The 14,946-nt window shown below is 57.9% G+C and overlaps 1 protein-coding gene across 1 annotated transcript; it reads right to left on the reverse strand.

The window, feature by feature from the left end:
* Positions 1-207: 207 nt before the first annotated feature.
* CD248 (CD248 molecule) lies at positions 208-2,776 on the reverse strand. Its single transcript, XM_003909522.3, has one exon. The coding sequence runs from the start codon at positions 2,754-2,756 to the stop codon at positions 483-485; it is 2,274 nt and encodes a 757-aa protein (XP_003909571.1). The 5' UTR covers positions 2,757-2,776; the 3' UTR covers positions 208-482.
* Between the last annotated feature and the right edge of the window lie 12,170 nt (positions 2,777-14,946).

Below are 14,946 nucleotides of genomic sequence, written 5' to 3' on the forward strand. Positions count from 1 at the left end.
CTCCCACTACTGGGCTCAACTGTGTGACGCTGGGCAAGGTTCTGCCCTCTCTGGACTCCTGCTTCCCTGAGAATCTCTGAGGTATACCCTGTCTTAAAGGGATCTTACCTTACCTCCTTGAGGACTCAGACAAACTGAAGGAAGATCACCTCCTTTCTTCTGAGTCCTCCCAGAATCTCCCTCAAGCACCAGTGGGGGTCAGAAGCCTTGGGTAAGGTTGACACCCCATTTATTGGAGAAGACCCCAGCACCCGCCCCCTGAGGTCTTAAGGGCTTTGGTGTATCCTTGGTCACGAGCGCTGAGCCAGGAAGCAGAGTTCCTGAGAGCCAAGTCTAGTGGTTGAGAGAGGACCCTGGCTGGGCCTGGGGAGCAGGAAGCCATCTGTCCAGCTGGGCAGCCCCTGTGGGTCCCTGGTGCAGCCCCAGCCATGTGTCCAGCGCACACCCCTTCCCCCTACTCCGTGAGGGGGGTCTGCACCCCATCACACGCTGGTTCTGCAGGTCTGCACCCCTGTGAGGCTGCCCCTGGGGGGCATGGGTTCCGTTGGACTCTTGCTCCCAGCATGGGTGACCCAGCGATAGCAGTCAGTGATGCGTTTGTTGGGTGCATGGGGGCCACAGCGGGTGCAGTACACAATGCCCAGTGCAAGCAGGACCACCAAAAAGACACACGTTGGCACCAGGAGTGCCACCAGAAGCCACCGGTCATCCCTCTGGATGTGCTCGGCAAGACCAGCCTCCCCCAGGGCTGTTGGGGCTGCTGTGGGAGCTGCTGAGGGCAGCCACAGGGCCAACTTGGGACTGGGGCCATCTTCCCTTGGGATTTGGGGGACTTTGGAATGGGGATGTGTAGGGCTGATGGGTGAGGTCTGGTTAGTGGGGCTCTGAGAGGGCAGGAGGGTGGGGAGGGCTGGGGGCTGGGTGGCAGCAGGCACAGAGACTTGATGGGCAGGAGACACAGGGGACCTGGAGCTGGTGGTCAGAGAGGGCTGGGCAGTAGGGATAATGGGAAGCTGGGTAGCCTGGGTTCTGAGGACAGGGGCATCTGGGGCTTGAGGGGGTTGATGGGCACCGAGTGTGGTGACCAGAGGGGCATGGTTAGGTGGGATTGCAGGCAAATGAGTGGTGGTCTGGGTGCCAGCGACCTGGGTGTCTGGAAACATGGGGGACTGGTGGGCAGGGAACAGCTCAGGATATCTGGTTGAGATCATGGGGGGCTGGTGGGCAGGGGGCTGTGCTGGATGAGAGACAGAGAGAATACCGGGTTGGTAGGCAGAAGGCAGATCTGGATAGTTGGCTGCGATCACGGGGATCTGGTGGTCACGGGACAAAGCTGGGTGTGTGGCAGGGATCACAGGAGGCTGGTGGGCGGAAGGCAGTGTGGGGCGTGTGGCAGAGACCACCACAGGCCGGGTGACGGAGAGCACTGAGGAGTGGTAGGGGACCCTGGGGGCACTGAGCGGGGGCGGCCAGGTGGGCTCCGGGTAGGGTATCTGTGGCTCTCTGTCCTCTGGGAAGCTCGGTCTATAGGCCAGGGCAAAGTCAGGCGGCTGAGTAGGCTCCATCCACAGGATCCCAGGCATCTCCGTCCAGCCACCACCAAAGGCCTCCCAGGCCTCGTCTTCATCTTCCTCATCCTCCCCATCATCCAGCAACTCATCTCCGAGGTCCTGGGAAGCCCGGGCACCCATGGCCCCTGCAGGGCTGCAGCTGATGCCATCAGCCTCCAGCTCATGACCCTCGCTACAATAACACTCGAAGCCACCAACATAGTTGACACACATCTGCTGGCACACACCGGCAATCTGGCACTCATCTGTGTCCACACAGCGGTGCGGATCATCCTCCGCAGGTCGGAAACCCAGGCGACAGTGGCAGCTGTAGCCTTGTGGCCCACCGGGCTCACACTGCTGCTCGCATGGAGCCTGGGCACAGGGATCCTCGCAACTGCGCCCGTCTGCTGCCAGCCGGAAGCCCTCAGTGCAGCGGCAGGACACGTGACCATCCACCTCCTCCACACATTCGTGTTCGCAGCCCCCGTTGTCAGGGCTGCAGCCAGTCCCCAGGCACAGGGGCCCTGCCCGTGACCAGCCCACACCTCCCTCGGGCTGCTTCACGCAGAGCAGAGAGGCTCCCCTGCCAGCCTGGCACTGCACAGCGGCCACAGAGCCGAAGGGTAGCCACTCAAACTCTGTGGAGACCAGGTGGAAGGGCGTGGTATAGACGGCTGGGCCGGCCTGGCCCGCCTCATCTTGCAGCGCTGGGCAGGCACCCTCGAAGCCAAACTGGCACAAGTAGCCGTCGACAGCCAGCGTGCATGAGCCCTCCAGCCAGCGGTGCTCGCCACTCGCCTCCAGGGCCACACAGCGCTGGGCCGGGCAGGGGCCTCCAGTGGCTGGCTGGGCCCAGTTGGTGAAAGCCGTGTCCTGGTCCCCCGTGGTCCACGTGAAGCCTCGCAGTGGGCGCTGCAGCTGGCATTGCCGGGCCTGCCGCTGCAGCCCGATCCACAGCAGCCGGCTGGCCGGGCCTGCACCCACCAGGTTGTCCACACGCTGGGCCTCCTCAGGGGTCCGAGGAGTGGCCAGGTCGCCCCCCAGCTCGCGGCAGGCCCGCCAGGCCTCCAGAAAGGTGCGGCGCCGTGGAAAGAGAGCGTAGCAGCTGCTGGGGCCGCAGGCGGAGCGGGGCTCAGCAGCCCAGGGGTCCTGGCCCAGTGTGGGCCCTGCGGCCGCCCAGGCCAGCAACAGGCGCAGCAGCATCGCGATGCCCCTGGACTGGTCCGGCCCTGGGCCCGCAGCAGCTCTTGACAGGGGGAGGGCCTGGGGCCTTCTGCGGGCGGGCCGGGGGCGGGCCTGGGGCCGGGCTCAGGCCTTGTAAGGAGTGGGCTGGGACGGCTGCCAGCTCCCTGCTCCCTCTCCCCCGGGGGCCGCTGGAGCAGGAAGCAGTGGGGTGGGGGGCGCTAAGGTTGGGGGCGGAGGAGGGGAGGAGGCACAGTTGACGGCTGCCCCAGGCCCCATGGGGCTGAGAGTCAGGGGGTGGGAAAAGCCTGCCTGCCGAGCTCTGTGACCCTCAAGTTGGGAGTCAGGGCTGTGGAGTGAGGTCGCTTCCCAGAGACTCAGAGACCCAAATCTGGACACAGCAGACCCGTCACACCCGTGAGCAGTCTCAGCCCAGCTGCTCGCCATGCACGGGAACACCCACATGCCCACTCCCTTCTTGCCCCACAGACGCGCGCATGCGCCTCCCCCACCCCCAACCTCCTACAAGAGTGCACTCTCTGCCAAGCTGTTTGTCGCTTCACCTAACTGTAGACCTATGTTGGCTTGCAGACGACTCCCTTCCCACACGTACACACATTCTGACATGCTGAGACCCTAGGTGCACATACAAAAATGGTGTGGCATTCTACATGACCTGACATATGAAGACCTCTGATTCGGGTGCAGGGCCTGAATGGAAACCAGCTTGGTCACCCAGGCACAGGCATCCTCAGCCTCTCATTTATTTACTGAGCCCCTGCCCCAGCCTCTCCCCCTACCCTCAAACTTTCTGGTTCCAGCTGGGCCAGCGTGTGGGGGTGTTGGGGGAGTGAGGGGGCCAGGGGCTGCCCTCCCCTCACCCCAGCTCAGCCTGGGGCCCTGGGAACCTGGGCTTAGATGGGGAGGAGGCAGCCCCTAAACAGGAAATGCCTCCCTGGGCTCCTGCGTCGGGAAGGCAGGGTGCGTGGTTTAGGGGGCTGGGTGGGGGCTGGGCTGCACTCAGGATGTGCAAGGCTGTGAGGGGACCCATGCAGGGCCATGTATGGGCATGGGGCACACAGTGACATATATGCATGTACACGACACAGACATCACGTGTGTGGAGCCCTCCCTGCTCCCGGGGCCTGCTGTGTGTGGGGCTGGCCAGGGTCGTCTTCCCGCCCTTTCTGGAGGCCTCTGGAGGCATGTGCACTGAGCCCATCACCCAGGATGACCTCTGGGGAGCTGGCTGGTGGATTAACCCGTGCACACCCGCCGCACTCTTAGCAGAAGTTAGAAACAGGGTGGGGAGATGGGGGAGAGGTTCTGCCCTTCAGTAAGCTGCCCCGATGCAGCTTCCCCCTCTGTCACAGATGTATCGACTTTGTGACTGCAGGGGAGTCACTGGCCCTCTCTGGGTCTCCTTTTTTCTTAGTTGCAACGTGGGGGCAATGAGTCCAGGATTTTTAGCTCAGCAGGGCTGTGATAATTGTGTCACAGCACTCAGTGTTTGCAAATGTGCTTTGTCAGCTGTGGAGCCTGAAGCAAATGTTACTCCGTCTTCTGAGCATATGTGGCGGGTGGAGATCAGGCTGTGTTTCTGCAAACCACCTTACAGTGCCTAGGCTGGCCCTGCAGACCCAGTCAGCCCCTCGAGAAACAGGGCTTAGGAATTGTTTCCCATATGCCTGGAAGTCCCTTCTTACAAGGTCTATGCCCGTGAAGCACACAGAATGAATGACTCCCCTTCTCAGGAGACAAAAGTCAAGATGGAGGAGTTCATCCTTCTGTTGGCTCAGGCCCCAAACCTTGAGATCATGCTTGACTCCTCTCTCTCTCTCACAGCCCATCTCCAGTCTCTCAGTAAATCCTGTTGGCTTCACTTTCAAAAGAGACCCAGAATCTGACCACTCCTGGACACCTTCTTTGCCACCCACCCCCAACCCAGGTGGCTAGCAACGCCAATCTAGATTTCCCAAACAGCCTCTCCCCGGTCTCTCTCTTGCCGTCTCCATCCTGCCAGAGGGATCCTTTCAAAATCCAAGTCAGATTTGGTCACTTCTCCATTCAGAACCCTCTGAGCCCCCTATCTCGCTTAGAGGAAGGACCACAGTGCTTGCCATGGCCTCCAGGTCTATGTGATCTGCCTCCAAACTCTGGCCTCATTGCTGTTCCTTAAATGCTCCAGCCACTCTGCCTCACGGCCTTGGTCTTGGCTGTTCCCGCTGCCTGCAATGCTCTTCCTGCAATATAAAAATGCTCTGCTTCTTTACCTCTTCCAGGGCTCAGCTTAAGTGCCAGAGTCCTTGACCACCTCACCCCATCCCACACTGCCCCCTGGGGCTGCTTAACCACTGGATCTTCCTGCATTTTCCCTGTCTGCACTTATCACTATCTGACATTAAATATGTTTACTTGTGAAATTAGTTGGGTGTGCTGGTGCACCTGTAATCCCAGCTACTTGGGAGGCTGAGTCAAGAGAATCATTTGAACCTGGGAGGTGGAGGTTGCAGTGAGCCAAGATTGTGCCACTACACACTCCAGTCTGGGCGGCAGAGTAAGACTCTGGAAAAGAAAAGAGGAAAGGAGAGGAGAAAGAGAGAGAGAGGGAGGGAGGGTGAGAAAAAGAAAAGAAAGAGAGAAAGAGGGAAGGGAGGGAGGGAGGAAGGAAGGAAGGAAGGAAGGAAGGAAGGAAGGAAGGAAGGAAGGAAGGAAGGAAGGAAGGAAGGAAGGAAAAAGAATGAAAGAAAGAAGGAGAAAAGGAGAGGAGGGGAGGGGTGGGGAGGGGAGGGAAGGGAAAGGAAGAGGGAGGGAGAGAGGGAGGGAGGGAAGAAGGAAGGAAGGAAAGAGAGAGAGAAAGAAAGGAAGGAAGGAAGAAAAAGAAATGTATTTGTGGATTTGCTTATTGCTTATGGCCCAAATCTCCCCTAGCCAGAGTTTCTCAACCTTGGTGTTATTGATATTCAGGCCTGGATAATTACTTGTTGTAGGGCCTGCGTGGTGCATTGCAAGGTGTTTAGCAGTGTTCCTGGCTCCTATCTAGATGCCGGTGGCATCCCTCCAGTTGAACCATCCAAAATGTCTCCAAACATTGCCAAATGTCATATTCCCTGGGAGCAACATCACCCCCAGGGGAGAGCTTCCGCTCTTGGAGACTGTGAGCTCCACGAGAGCAGGGTTGTTATTTGGTTCCCTACTCTATCCCCAAGCCTAGAAAACTCCTGACTCATTCACAATGCCTCGTGAATGAACTTCAGAGAAGTGATGAACCTGGCTCAGGGAGACGCAGTGGGGAGCTGGGATTCTTCCTGCAGCCAAAGCCCACTTGTCCCCAACACTCACTGGCCTTCCCCATGAAGTCAGACCACCTCTGGCAATCGGCAAGCCTTTTTGCAGATGGGGAAACTGAGGTACAAGGAGTTTCAAAGAGCATCAGTGGCAGGAATGGGACTAGAACCAAGGTCTCCTAATTCTTATTCCAGTTCTCTTTTTGCTGTAGCACCCTCAGGCATCATTTGAGCAGAGTCTGAGAGTTAGGCCTCAAGTCAAAAACCAAAGACACAGTGGCTCACGCCTGTAATCCCAGCACTTTGGGAGGCCAAGGTAGGCTGATCACATGAGGCCAGGAGTTCGAGACCAGCCTGGCCAACATGGTGAAACCTTGTCTCTATTAAAAATACAAAAATTAGCCTAGTGTGTTGGTGGGTACCTGTGGTCCCAGCTACTCAGGAGGCTGAGGCACAAGAATCGCTTGAACCTGGGAGGCGGAGGCTGCAGTGAGCTGAGATCACACCAGTGCACTCCAGCCTGGGTGACAGACTATCTCAAAAAAACAAAAACAAGACGGGAGGAAAGCATACCAGGAAGAAGGCACAGCCTGGGCAAGACAACTGAGGTGGCAGAGCTCAAGATGGGTTTGGAGACTACAAAGGACTCCACTAGGCTGAAGTGAGGGACATCGTTAGGGACAGTAAGGAGTGGAGAAAAGGAGTGAGAGCCTATCTTGAAAGGTGTTGAAGTTGTCCCTAAAAGTCTGGGACTCCCTCCTGGAGGCCATGGGGAAGAGAGGCATGATGAGAGATCTCTGTGGCTTGTGTGTGGTGGGTGGAGGGGGCTTGGAGGCCGAGACCAGTTAGGAGGCTGTTGCAATAGTCTGGGAAAGGGGAAAAGGGGAGGGAGCTGGCTGGAGAGCCCGGCGGCAGGGCGGGCCTGGCTGGGGGAGGCAGCCTCCGGAGGCTCCTTAGGGGCAGCCCTGAGCCTGGTCCAAGGGTGTGGCGAGCCCAGTCATGATTCGGGCAATGGCCAGTACTGGGGTGTCTAAGGGGACGGACGGCTGCAGGCTGTCTGACAAGTGGGTGGATGGGATCAGAGGTCAGGAGCCCAGCCTCTGTGGGGGTGAGGGGTTGGGGGGCAAGCAGGCAAAGCAGGAGAAGAAAGGTCAAAGGTCAAATTCCAGATGTCTTGGCTGGGCCTACTTGCAAGTGGAAGGAAGCCTGAGCCAGCATGAGGAATGGGGAAGGCAGGAGGGAGCACCTCTGGCCTCTGTGAGGCTAAGTGTCTGGTGGATTGGGAATGAGACTTGGAGAGGCATCTGGTTGCCCACTTTGGGAGGGTGCCCAGCACTCAGCAGCCTCCCCAAGGTTGTGTGAGGTAAGGTTGAGGCTGCCCAAGAACTGTGCTATCTAGTGAGGCTGGGGGATGTAGTGGGCATAGCATCGGGGATCTGGGTTTAAGGGGTTGGAGAGGGGTTGATTGGGGTCTTATTCTTCCTGCTAGTCTTTGAGCCTAGCAGAGAGAAGATGCTAATTGATACAGTAAATGCTTGGAGGATGAGTGGGTGGATATATGGATAGATGGATGCATGGATGGATGGAGGCATGCATGAGTGGATGGATGGATGGACGGATGGATGCATGCATGCATGGATAATGAATGAGTGGGTGGCTGGCTGAGTGGATGCATGGATGTTGATGAATGGGTGGGTGTGTGGGTGGATGGATGTGTGGGTGGGTGAAGGTATGCAGGCATGAATGATGCATGGGTGTGTGGGTGGGTGGATACATGAGTAGATGGGTAGATAGATGAATGCATGTATGCACAGATGCATGAATGGGTAGAAGGATGCTTGGGTGGAAGTCCCATGTTCTAGGACACCCCCAATGGATGGATGGGTGGGTGGGTGGATGAATGGATGGATGGATGGATAGATGTACGCATGCGTAGGGGTATGTGTGGCTGGACAGATGCATGGGTGGGTGGGTGGATGAATGCATGGGTGGGTGGATGGGTGGGCACATGCATGCATGGATGATGCATTGGTGTGTGGTGGGTAGATGCATGAGTAGATCTACCCAGGTGTGTGGATGAGAAGATTTTGAGATGCATGTTTGGATACAGGGCCACAGGCAGAAGTGGGAGGTCCTGAGTCATAACTAGCAGCCACCATGATGAATTACATGCTCAGAACAGAACTCTGCAGCTCTGCAGAAGTGCAGCCCGGGAGGACAGGACAACTTAGGCTACCACTGGCAGGGATCAAGTGTGATGCTTCCCCTAGTACCACACAGCCTGTTTTCTGCTGGGTTCTGAGGCCGACATGTCTCCCTGGTTGAGGGTAGGGACAATGTACCTTCCAAACTCAGGAGGCCAGGCTCAGCTCACACTGGGGGTCAGGAGGCTGGGGTTCCCTGCTCTGATCATGGCCCATATGAGGGGAACTCATCTGAAGAGCATGAACGCAGAAGCCGGTGGCCTGAGAAGGAGCCTTGTCTTGCAGCTACCAGGACAGGCAAGAAGCAGATGGTGGATTTGGATGCCATGTGTGGGCCTGTGGGGGTGAGGGTGAGGGCGGCCTGAAGAGGGGCTGGCCCACAGAGGACCCAGTGGAACAGCCAGGGTGGGGTATCGAGTGTGATTAGGGGACGCCCCCCAGGCAGGCGTCCTGGACGGCCTTGGCACGCCAGGCCGCTGAGCCAGCACATTGCTTTGTGTACAAATCACCTCCTTTTCTCCTTTTCTTCTGTTCCCATCCCCCACCTCCCTCCATGCCTAAATTCTTCCCAAACCACCCCAGCCTTCGGGCTGTCAGGAGGAAGGGTTGATGTGTGGCGGGTGGGAGGCCCCTGGTCTTGGATGGGCGCTGGGGGGTCCCTCCCACCCAAGACCAGGCACCTACCCCAGGCAGGAGTTGGGGAGGGAAGGGAGCGATTGCCCCCTCCTCCCCCTCCCCAACCTGTGTGCTTCCGGATGGGAGATCCCTGCAGGAAGGGGAGGCAGTGATGCTGGGGACTGGGCCAGGTGGGAGAAATAGGCTTGGGGAAGGGGGGCCCAGGAAAAGTGTGGTCCAGACCAGGTGAGGGTAAAGGATCCTGCCAACCGAAGGGGGCTGAGGGTTGGGGGGTGTATTTACCATGGTGAGAGGCCGCGTTCGTGTTCCTGGGTCCTGCATGTATGCGTGTGTGTGTGTGCATGTATGTGCTTGCAAATGCCTGGGACTGCTGTGAATGCGCAGCTGGGTGATGTGCGGGTGTCCCCGCAAGTCCACACCTGTGCCCACAGCTGTGAGGGAGCAGCATATGGCTGTCCCCAGATTGTCCAACCTGGGCCCAGCTGGGACCCCAGTTCCCTCTTCTGCCAGAAGCCTGACCTGAACATCTGGCCACATCTGCCCACAAGAAAGGGAGTCCCAGAGCATGTGTCAGAGCTAGAAGGGCCCAGGCTTCCCGCCCCAGTGTAGGAACAGTCCTTCTCAGGGTCACAGTTTCCTCACCTGTGCAACGGGTGCCTGTGGAGTGGACACTGTGGTCCCCGTGGTGTCTTGCCAGAGGCGTACCACTCAGGGCGACCAACTCGTCCAGGTTTGCTGAGCACTTTCTCGGTTTCAGCACTGAAAGTCCCATGTCCTAGGACACCCCCAGTGCCTCCACCAGTCCCAGGAAATCAAGATGGCTGGTCCCACTTGCCAGTGACGCTTCTCTTTCTACTACATCCTTCCCCTGCTAGCCCTGTCCCTGCCTCCCCCCACCCCATCTCTGGAACCTTCTCTGAAGGTTCTTACTTTCCCTTTTGCTTCCTGTCCTGTACCGTCTTCCTCCTGCCCCTTACTGTCCCCAGGGTCTCACTCAGTCTCTCTCTGGCTGCAGGGTCTCTTTCTCTCTGCTCCCCTCTCTTCCCTCTCTGTCTCCGGAGTCTCCCGTCTCCTCTCCTGCCCAAAGGATCGTCCCCTGGTTGGTTTCTGGGGTCTGTCTCTCCATTCTCTGCTCACTTCGGTCTCCCCTCTCCACCTCCGGTGTCTCCCTGTCTCTGGCTCAGGGTCTCGCCACCTTCCCTGGGTGGTCCTGACCTCCCTCTTGTCTCCTGGCACCACACCCCCACGGGGCTGGCTGGGGTGGAAGCCAGGTCTGGGGGCTGTGACCAGGGCGGGAAGGGGAACCCAAGCAGACATGATATTTATGTTAAGACTTCAAAGTGGGGCAGAGGCCGCAGTGGGGGTGGAGGGGTGGAGGGTGGAGGGAGGGAGGTGCTAGCAAAAGCCAGACTAAGGTCAGCGCCGGCCCCTCCCAGCTGAGGGTCTCCTTGGTGACACACACCTCCCCGTGGGACCCTGAGACTCGGAGTAGGGACAGAATGCACTATTTTCGTGCAGAGTTCCAAGAAAGGCACTTCCTGCACCCCTGCCCTGCCCCCAGCCCCATCCTTTCTTCCTGTCACCCTGCAGCTGGGTCTGGGCGCTGTGGGCCCCACCTCCTCTGAACATCAGCCTGGCCCGGGAGACGGGGGGTCTGGAGGTGGCAGGAGCAGAGGGCTCGATCTCAGCAGGAAAACATCCCTGGCGCGGGGACAGCCTGTGCGTTCCTGACTCTCTGGCAGAGGCCTCGCCTGGCAGGGCTGTGCGGGGCTGTAACCCGGTTGGCCCCGACCCAGCCAGGCGGACCCAGCCCTTTGGGGCCTCTGAGCCGTGAGCCTGAGGGCCTGAGGGGCCAAAATGGGCCAAGAGGGTCACCCCACCCCTGCCCCCGCCCTTGGCCTAACCTCTGCTAAAGACACCCAGCTGCTGGGACCTGGAAGGCGTGGGGTCAGGGGCCCTGGCCCTGGGTGGGGTGGGTGGGAAGGGCCAATTGTCTCATCCTGCGTCTCAGCTGAGCCCTGAGCCCCTCCCAGGGGCTGCGCCCAGCAGGCATCCTTCAGGCTGAGCCACCCCTCAGGAAGCCCTCTGCCCCCAGACTCAAGGCTCGCTCTGGACCCAGGACCCTCTGGTCCAAAGTCCACTCAGGCCCCAAATGCCCCAGCCCCTGGGCCAGTGTCTCCTCCAGGGTCCTCCCTAGGCTCTTCCCGTGAATCACTCAGGCTGGAATCTGATGAGCTCAGGCCTCCCCGCCCAGCACTGCCTGCCTCTGCCTCCTGCCTGGCTAGTGGGGTCACCACTCCCCTCATGGGGGTCTTCTCAGCAACCCACATCTCCCTCCAGGGTCCAGCATGGGCTGGGGTGGGTGAGTGGTGGTGGAGCAGGCCAGGGCTGCAGTGAGGTGACTCAGGAGAGAGCTTGGACTGCTTCTGTGTGCTCCAAAGTATAAAAGGTCTGTGTGTGTCTGTGTGTGTGTCTGTGTGTGTCTTTGTGAGTGTGTCTCTGTGTGTGTGTCTGTGTGTGTCTTTGTGAGTGTGTCTCTGTGTGTGTGTCTGTGTGTGTGTCTTTGTGAGGTGTGTCTCTGTGTGTGGTGTCTGTGTGTGTCTTTGTGGAGTGTGTCTCTGTGTGTGTCTTTGTGGGGTGTGTCTCTGTGTGTGTGTCTGTGTGTGTCTTTGGGGTGTGTATACTCTGTGTGTCTGTGTGTGTCTTTGTGAGTGTGTCTCTGTGTGTGTTTGCACTTCCAGTGCTTGGAGAGTGGGAAGGGGCAGCCGTGTGCTGCTGTGTCGGGAGAGTGTGCACCGTCGCATCTGAGTGGGGGATGGAGTGTGCCAGTGGCAGTTCTGCACAGGTAGGTCTAGGGCATCATGGGGTCACCATGTGTCTCTGTGTCAGCCTGTCCCCATGTGTGTGTGTCTGGGAGTCACACTCTGAACCCAAGAACAAGGGTGCTGAAATATTTCAGTGTTTGCAGATTCAGGGATGTCTGAGTGGGTGGCTGGTCTGTGTCAGGGTGTGTCTGGGAGGAGGGGCGCCAGTGTGTCCCTGTGCCCCATCCCGCAGGAGTGACAGTGTCAGGGTGTGCCTGTTAACCCGGGGGTGTCCCAGGGTTGTTGCACATGCTCGTGGCTGGCAGGGTGTGCACACTGTGTGGGAATGTGGGTCAGACAGTGTCACTGTGTGTTAATTGTGGGTGTGAACATGGGTTGCAAGGCCATGGCAGGGTGCTAGATGCTCTGTGTTGAAGGTGTGGCAGGGTGGGGTGGGTCTCAATGACTGCCTTCTGCTGCACCCCTTTCAGGCCACCCAGTAGGCCCCTGGTTCCTGGATCACCATGGCCCACAGAACCAGGGACATGCAGCCCTTCCCTCATCCCCTATTCGCAGGGTCCCAGGGACCCACTGCCGTGCACTTTCCTCCTAGCACCAGGCCAGCAGCACTGAGCCCCCTGGGTCCTCTGGATGGCCTTCTCAGCAGAGGGGACCCTGCACGTGGCCAGGAATGAGGCGCATTCTGCCCCCTGGTGGCAGCGATGAAGGATGCGCCGCCCTGCACTCCAGGAAAGCGGAGGGACGGTTTAGGCTGCATCTTTCAGAATCAGTCATTCCACATAGACTCACAAGTGCCAATTCCGGCCCGGGCATTGTTCAAGGCCCTTGAGATTTAGCTAGGAACAAGGCGGGGTTGGCTCTGGCATTCTAGTGAAGGAGACAGACAATAAATTTGCATACAGAACCACCGTGACTTTAGGAGTGATGAGGGCAACGTTTCCAAGTAAGGAAATGACCTGGCTGCTCGTTAACAGATCCAAACGTCAGAGTTCCAGTCTTGCCCTGCAGAGTGGACGCTGGGCCAGGCATGTCACCTCTTGGAGCCTTGGTTTCCTTTTCCATAGGGACAAAGACTGGGGAAGGGGTAGCACGGAATCCCTAGGACACAGTGGACTTTCAGTTACCGTCCAGATCACACCATGTGAATGGAGAGATGTGACCTGTTTCCCTTTGGCTGGAGCTGGGGGCGCTTAGCGCTTGGTCTATAACAGACACTTTTGTTGTTGTTGTTGTTTGATTTTTTGTTGGAGTCTTGCTCTGTCGGCCAGGCTGGAGTGCAGTGGCATGATCTCGGCTTACTGCAACCTCCACCTCCCAGGTTCGAGCGATTTTCCTGTCTCAGCCTCCCAAGTAGCTGGGACTACAGGCACAAGCCACCCTGCCCAGCTAATTTCTGTATTTTTAGTAGAGATGGGGTTTCACTATGTTGGCCAGGCTGGTCTTGAACTCCTGACCTTAGGTGATCTGCCTACCTCGGCCTCCCAGAGTGCTAGGATTATAGGCCTGAGCCACCTCACCCAGCCTATAACGGACATTTGATAAATGTGCTGAGTGGACAAATAAATCAGCCCTTCTGCTTTGAAGGACTGCAGAACCTGGTGTCTGAACCCTTTGCCCTGTAACAAGGCACTTTCCCTGAGCAAGTCTGAGTTTTCTCATCTGTAAAATGGGGCTAGTGAGACCGGTCTTACACTGGCCTATCATTGTCTGCCTTGCCTGGAGGCTCTGCCCCAGGATCATGACCTTGCTGATGCTGCTGATTTGGCCTGGACCCCTGACCAATCAGTTTTTTTATTTTTTTTATTTTTATTGTGTTTTTTATTTATTTCTTTTGAGAAGGACTCTTGCTCTGTTGCCCAGGGTGGAGTGCAATGGTGTGATCTCAGGTCACTGCAAGCTCCACCTCCCAGGTTCAAGCAATTCTCTTGCCTCAGCTTCCCCAGTAGCTGGGCTACAGGGTAGCTGGGACTACAGGTGCGTGCCACCACGCCTGGCTAATTTTTGTATTTTTTTTTTTTTTTTTTTTTTGAGACGGAGTCTCGCTCTGCCGCCCAGGCTGGAGTGCAGTGGCCGGATCTCAGCTCACTGCAAGCTCCACCTCCCGGGTTCACGCCATTCTCCTGCCTCAGCCTCCCGAGTAGCTGGGACTACAGGCGCCCGCCATCTCGCCCGGCTAGTTTTTTGTATTTTTTAGTAGAGACGGGGTTTCACCGTGTTCGCCAGGATGGTCTTGATCTCCTGACCTCGTGATCCACCCGTCTCGGCCTCCCAAAGTGCTGGGATTACAGGCTTGAGCCACCGCGCCCGGCCTAATTTTTGTATTTTTAGTACAGACGGGTTTTCACCATGCTGGCCAGGCTGGTCTCGAACTCCTGACCTCAGATGATCCACCCACCTCGGCCTCCCAAAGTGCTGGGATTACAGGAGTGACCCACCAGGCACAGCCCAGAGTTTCCTGAGAAGAAAAACCACAAGACCCAGGCAGCAGCAGCCCCCTGTGGTGCTCCATCACTGGCGAGGGCAGGGAGGGGGTCAGGTCATGCTGAGCCTGGCAAGGGTGGGAAGGGCTTGCAGAGGCCCCAGAGCCTCATTCCCATGAGACCAGCTGTACATCCGGCCCCTGGGATCCTCTGAGCACCCTCTACAAACATTCCACGTCCTTCCTCTGGGACTGAGCTTGACACATCCTGTGTTTGATTCCCAGTACCCAGCCCTCCCTTATACTCCCCAGGTTTCTGCCTCACTGTCCCTCACTCCTAGTTATCAAACTCCAATCCGTGAACAATATTTATTGAGCGCCTATGGCATTTGTGCTCAGCATTGGACTGTGTGAGGCACTAGGGGTGAGTGGTGAAACAGGGAGGGAGGACAGAAGAGCTAACGGGACACTTCCTGTCAGCGAGAAGCTTGGGAGGGCATGGAAGTGGGAAGAGAAGAGCTGCTGGTGGCCTAGTGACAAATTTGGGAGCCCTGCAACTGGGCTGTATCTGGACTGCTCATCTGAAAGCCAGTGACTGGCTGGGTGCGATAGCTCATGCCTGTAATCCCAGCACTTTGGGAGGCCAAGGTGGGTGGATCACCTAAGGTCAGGAGTTTGAGACCAGCCTGGCCAACATGGGGAAACCCCATCTCTACTAATAATACAAAAATTAGCCAGGTGTGGTGGTGCACATCTGTAGTCCCAGCTACCTGGGAGGCTGAGGCAGAAGCATCATTTGAACCGGGAGGCGGAGGTTGCTGTGAGCCGAGATCATACCAC

This window comes from Papio anubis, chromosome 12 (assembly GCF_008728515.1).
Source record: "Papio anubis isolate 15944 chromosome 12, Panubis1.0, whole genome shotgun sequence".
Classification (NCBI taxonomy): domain Eukaryota; kingdom Metazoa; phylum Chordata; class Mammalia; order Primates; family Cercopithecidae; genus Papio; species Papio anubis.